General features: G+C 50.4%; 1 protein-coding gene across 1 annotated transcript; it reads right to left on the bottom strand.

Moving 5' to 3' along the window:
• Positions 1–989: 989 nt before the first annotated feature.
• On the bottom strand, positions 990–5539 carry LOC144952906 (gamma-aminobutyric acid receptor-associated protein-like 2). Its single transcript, XM_078883389.1, has 4 exons — positions 5346–5539; positions 4161–4216; positions 2522–2694; positions 990–1556 (listed from the first exon to the last, which is right to left on the bottom strand). The coding sequence occupies exons 1-4, from the start codon at positions 5377–5379 to the stop codon at positions 1469–1471; spliced, it is 351 nt and encodes a 116-aa protein (XP_078739515.1). The 5' UTR covers positions 5380–5539; the 3' UTR covers positions 990–1468.
• Positions 5540–5864: the final 325 nt, after the last annotated feature.

Raw genomic sequence — 5864 nt, 5'->3', positions numbered from 1 at the left:
AGCCAGAGTCTCATAGACCCACAGAGACCCATAGACTTTCACAGACCCACAGAGACCCATAGACTCTCATAGACCCACAGAGACCCATAGACTCTCACAGACCCACAGAGACCCATAGACCCACAGAGACCCATAGACCCACAGAGACCCATAGACTCTCATAGACCCACAGAGACCCATAGACCCACAGAGACCCATAGACTATCATAGACCCACAGAGACTCATAGACTCTCATAGACCCACAGAGACCCACAGAGACCCATAGACTATCATAGACCCATAGACCCACAGAGACCCATAGACTCTCATAGACCCACATAGACCCATAGACTCTCATAGACCCACAGAGACCCATAGACCCACAGAGACCCATAGACTCTCATAGACCCACAGAGACCCATATACTGTCATAGACCCACAGAGACCCATAGAGTCTCATAGACCCACAGAGACCCATAGACTTCCATAGACCCACAGAGACCCAGAGTCTCATAGACCCACAGAGACCCATAGACTTTCACAGACCCACAGAGACCCATAGACTCTCATAGACCCACAGAGACCCATAGACTCTCACAGACCCACAGATACCCATAGACCCACAGAGACCCATAGACCCACAGAGACCCACAGAAACCCATAGACTCTCATAGACCCACAGAGACCCATACTCTCATAGACCCACAGAGACCCATAGACTTTCACAGACCCACAGAGACCCATAGACTCTCATAGACCCACAGAGACCCATAGACTCTCACAGACTCACAGAGACCCATAGACCCACAGAGACCCATATACTCTCATAGACCCACAGGGACCAGGCGAGGTAGTCAACATCTCATAGCCACCGTGATGATGATGAGAGAGAGAGACGCAGACTTCAAAACATACAGCAGTAGCAGGCATCGTCAGGGTCACGGGATCGAACCCACGACCTCCTGTAGACCAGGCGAGGTAGTTAACATGACAACTTTCAGGGCGTGAGTTCGTCTGTTGTTAGGAGAGTTTATTCACGAAAAGCATAAACAATCACCAAACAAAGTGTCATCCCCATCCTTCCGTGTCCCTCCAAGCCCATAGACAACGTGCCGTCCCGTGTCTCTGTGAGCCCGTGTCTCTCCCCCATGTCTCCGTGTCTCTCCCCGTGTCTCCGTGTCTCTCCCCGTGTCCCCGTGTCCCCGTGTCTCCGTGTCTCCGCGTCTCCGTGTCTCTCCCCGCGTCTCCGTGTCACTCCCCGTGTCTCCGTGTCTCTCCCCGCGTCTCCGTGTCTCTCCCCGTGTCTCCGTGTCTCTGTGTCTCTCCCCGCGTCTCCGTGTCTCTCCCCGTGTCTCCGTGTCCCCGTGTCTCCGCGTCTTCGTGTCCCCGCGTCTCCGTGTCTCCGTGTCTCCGTGTCTCCGCGTCTCCGCGTCTCCGTGTCTCCGTGTCCCCACGTCCCCGTGTCTCCGTGTCTCCGCGTCTCTGCAGTCAGCCGAAGGTGCTCTCGCCGCTGTAGGCCACGTACAGGAACCCGTCCTCATCCTTGTGATCCTCGTACAGCTGGCCCATGCTCAGACTGCGGACACACGGAGGGGAGACAAAGACGGGCGGGAGGAGGTGAGGGGGGGCATGGGAGTGACAGAGACCCATAGACTAATCACATAGAGACACATAGACTCACCACAGAAACCCATAGACTTACCACACAGATGCCCATAGACTCACCACACAGAGACCCATAGACTCACCACACAGAGACACATAGACTCACCACACAGAGACCCATAGACTCACACAGAGACCCACAGACTCACCACACAGAGACCCATAGACTCACACATAGACCCACAGACTCACCACACAGAGACCCATAGACTCACCACACAGAGACCCATAGACTCACACAGAGACCCACAGACTCACCACACAGAGGCCCATAGACTCACACAGAGACCCATAGACTCACCACACAGAGGCTCATAGACTCACACAGAGACCCATAGACTCACCACACAGAGACCCATAGACTCACACAGAGACCCATAGACTCACCACACAGAGACCCATAGACTCACACAGAGACCCATAGACTCACCACACAGAGACCCATAGACTCACACAGAGACCCATAGACTCACCACACAGAGACCCATAGACTCACACAGAGACCCATAGACTCACCACACAGAGACCCATAGACTCACACAGAGACCCATAGACTCACCACACAGAGACCCATAGACTCCCCGAGACCCGTCCAGCGCGGTATGCATTCCAGGCTACGTGTACCAGGTACGCACACACACGCACATACACACACACGCACATACACACACGCACATACACACATACACACACACGCACATACACACACACGCACATACACACACGCACGCACACACATACACACACGCACACACGCACGCACACACATACACGCACACACGCACACGCACGCACACGCACGCACACGCACACACACACGCGCACACACACACTGTACACACACGCACACACACGCACACACGCACACACACTTACCTCGACTGTGGCACCGTCTTGTCTATGAAGAGGAAGATTGCCCTCTCGGCTGCGAGCTGGATCCTCTTGCGCACGATCCACATGAACTGGGCGACGGTGATGTCGGCGGGCACCAGGTACTTGCGCTTGTCGATGTCTCCGATGTGGGAGCCGGCGACCTTCTCAACGATCACCTTCAAGCAGCGCCGGGGACGGTGGGGGACAGGGGGGTGACCCATAGACTCATCACACAGCAGAGAGCCATAGACTCATCACACAGCAGAGAGTCATAGACTCATCACACAGCAGAGAGCCATAGACTCATCACACAGCAGAGAGCCATAGACTCATCACACAGCACAGACCCATAGACTCATCACACAGCAGAGAGTCATAGACTCATCACAGAGCAGAGAGCCATAGACTCATCACACAGCAGAGACCCATAGACTCATCACACAGCAGAGAGCCATAGACTCATCACACAACAGAGAACCATAGACTCATCACACAACAGAGACCCATAGACTCATCACACAGCAGAGAGCCATAGACTCATCACACAGCAGAGAGCCATAGACTCATCACACAGCAGAGACCCATCGACTCATCACACAGCAGAGACCCACAGACTACTCACACAGCAGAGAGCCATAGACTCATCACACAACAGAGACCCATAGACTCATCACACAGCAGAGAGCCATAGACTCATCACACAGCAGAGAGCCATAGACTCATCACACAGCAGAGACCCATCGACTCATCACACAGAGACCCATAGACTCATCACACAGCAGAGAGCCATATACTCATCACACAGCAGAGAGCCATAGACTCATCACACAGCAGAGACCCATCGACTCATCACACAGCAGAGAGCCATAGACTCATCACACAGCAGAGAGCCATAGACTCATCACACAGCAGAGACCCATCGACTCATCACACAGCAGAGACCCACAGACTACTCACACAGCAGAGAGCCATAGACTCATCACACAACAGAGACCCATAGACTCATCACACAGCAGAGAGCCATAGACTCATCACACAGCAGAGAGCCATAGACTCATCACACAGCAGAGACCCATCGACTCATCACACAGAGACCCATAGACTCATCACACAGCAGAGAGCCATATACTCATCACACAGCAGAGAGCCATAGACTCATCACACAGCAGAGACCCATCGACTCATCACACAGCAGAGACCCATAGACGATCAACTGCAGTGCAAGAAGCGGAGAAGTATGGCCGCAGCCGCCGCCGTGGCAAGGAGACGTTGTTTATGGGGTTGAAGGGACACGGAAGGATGGGGACGCCTCTTTGCTGGTGATCCTAACAACAGACGAACTCACGCCCTGAAAGTTGTCATGTTAACTGACTCGCCTGGCCTACAGGAGGCCGTGGGTTCTATCCCTGGGAGATGTTGACTACCTCGCCTGGCCTACAGGAGGTCGTGGGTTCCATCCCTGGGAGATGTTGACTACCTCGCCTCACCGTGGTGGTCTCGTGGCTCTGGTGATGTTGTGGTGATGCTGTGGTGATGTTGTGGTGATGTTGTGGTGATGTTGTGGTGATGTTGTGGTGATGTTGTGGTGATGCTGTGGTGAGGCTGTGGTGATGTTGTGGTGAAGCCCAGTGTGGCGAGTTACCGGTACACGGTCCGGGTATTTGGCACGGATCTTGGTCGCCTCCACGCTGCGGTGATCTGCAAACAGAGAACAACAAACAAACACCATCATCATCATCACCATCATCACCATCATCACCATCATCATCACCATCATCATCATCACCATCATCACCATCATCACCATCATCATCACCATCACCATCATCACCATCATCATCATCACCATCATCATCATCACCATCATCACCATCATCATCATCACCATCATCACCATCATCATCACCATCATCATCACCATCATCATCACCATCATCATCACCATCATCACCATCATCACCATCACCATCATCACCATCACCATCATCACCATCATCATCAGGGTCAGTGTCTAGAGTAGAGACCGGGTCTCAGGGTCTACACTACTATCCATTACACTACGCACTACTATACACTAGACTACGCACTACTATACACTACACTATACACTACACACTATACACTACTATACACACACTACACACTACACTATACAATACACTATTATACACTACAATATACACTACACTATACACTACTATACATTACACATTATCATTACACTATACACTACACTATACACTACACTACTATACACTATACACTACACACTACACACTACACTTTACACTCCACTATACACTACTACACTCCACTATACACTACTACACACTACACTACACACTACACTATACACTACTACACTATACACTACTACACTATACACTACTACACTATACACTACACTACACACTACACTACTACACTATACACTACTACACTATACACTACTACACTATACACTACACTACTACACTATACACTACACTATACACTACTACACTATACACTACTACACTATACACACTACACTACACCTGCCCCATCGGCTGTGTGGTCGAGTGGCGGCGGCTTGAACGACGCAACATTTATATTATTTACGCGACAACAACAACATCAACAACATCAACAACATCAACAACAACAACATCAACAACATCAACAACAACAACATCAACAACATCAACATCAACAACATCAACAACAACAACAACAACATCAACAACATCAACATCAACAACATCAACAACAACATCAACAAGATAGAAAGCCCTCCCCATATTCTGGACGATGTTGTCCACACGACAGCCTCACTCCGTGAACTCACCCAGAGAGTGGTCTTCCTTGAACATCCACTTCATTCTGACGACGTTGACAACAACAACAAACAACAACCAACCAAATTGTAGAATTATTATTATTAATTTATTTAAACTCCCAAAACAGCTGATCGAGTCGTGGGGCTTCAGCTGTTTGGCGTCACAAACGTCACGCGGATCAGCTGTCTCTACGCATTACGTCATTCCACGGACTCTACCATCACTCCACCATCAATAGGGGAAGGGGGGGAAAGTTGGTCTCTCCCAAACCAATACGTTTATATTCCCACCGATATGTTGACGTTATGCACGTTTCAACGAATTAAAAGTTAATTCGCGCGAATATATGTTCATAGAAACACGGCTAAGGGTCTATAGATATTACTATTACTTTTGTAGGTTACGAGGGATAGTTGACTGCAACGTGATACCCCCCCCGGGCCTGCGTGAGTAAGATGGTACAGTCCAGGGCTATTGCCTCAGAGATGTAAACAAGTCCCTTTAAATAGGGCGAGGGGGGGTCTACT

Source organism: Lampetra fluviatilis, chromosome 70 (genome assembly GCF_964198595.1).
Source record: "Lampetra fluviatilis chromosome 70, kcLamFluv1.1, whole genome shotgun sequence".
In the NCBI taxonomy this organism is placed as follows: Eukaryota; Metazoa; Chordata; class Hyperoartia; order Petromyzontiformes; family Petromyzontidae; genus Lampetra; species Lampetra fluviatilis.
Note: the sequence above shows the minus strand (reverse complement) of the source record. Positions and strands in the feature narration are given on the sequence as shown.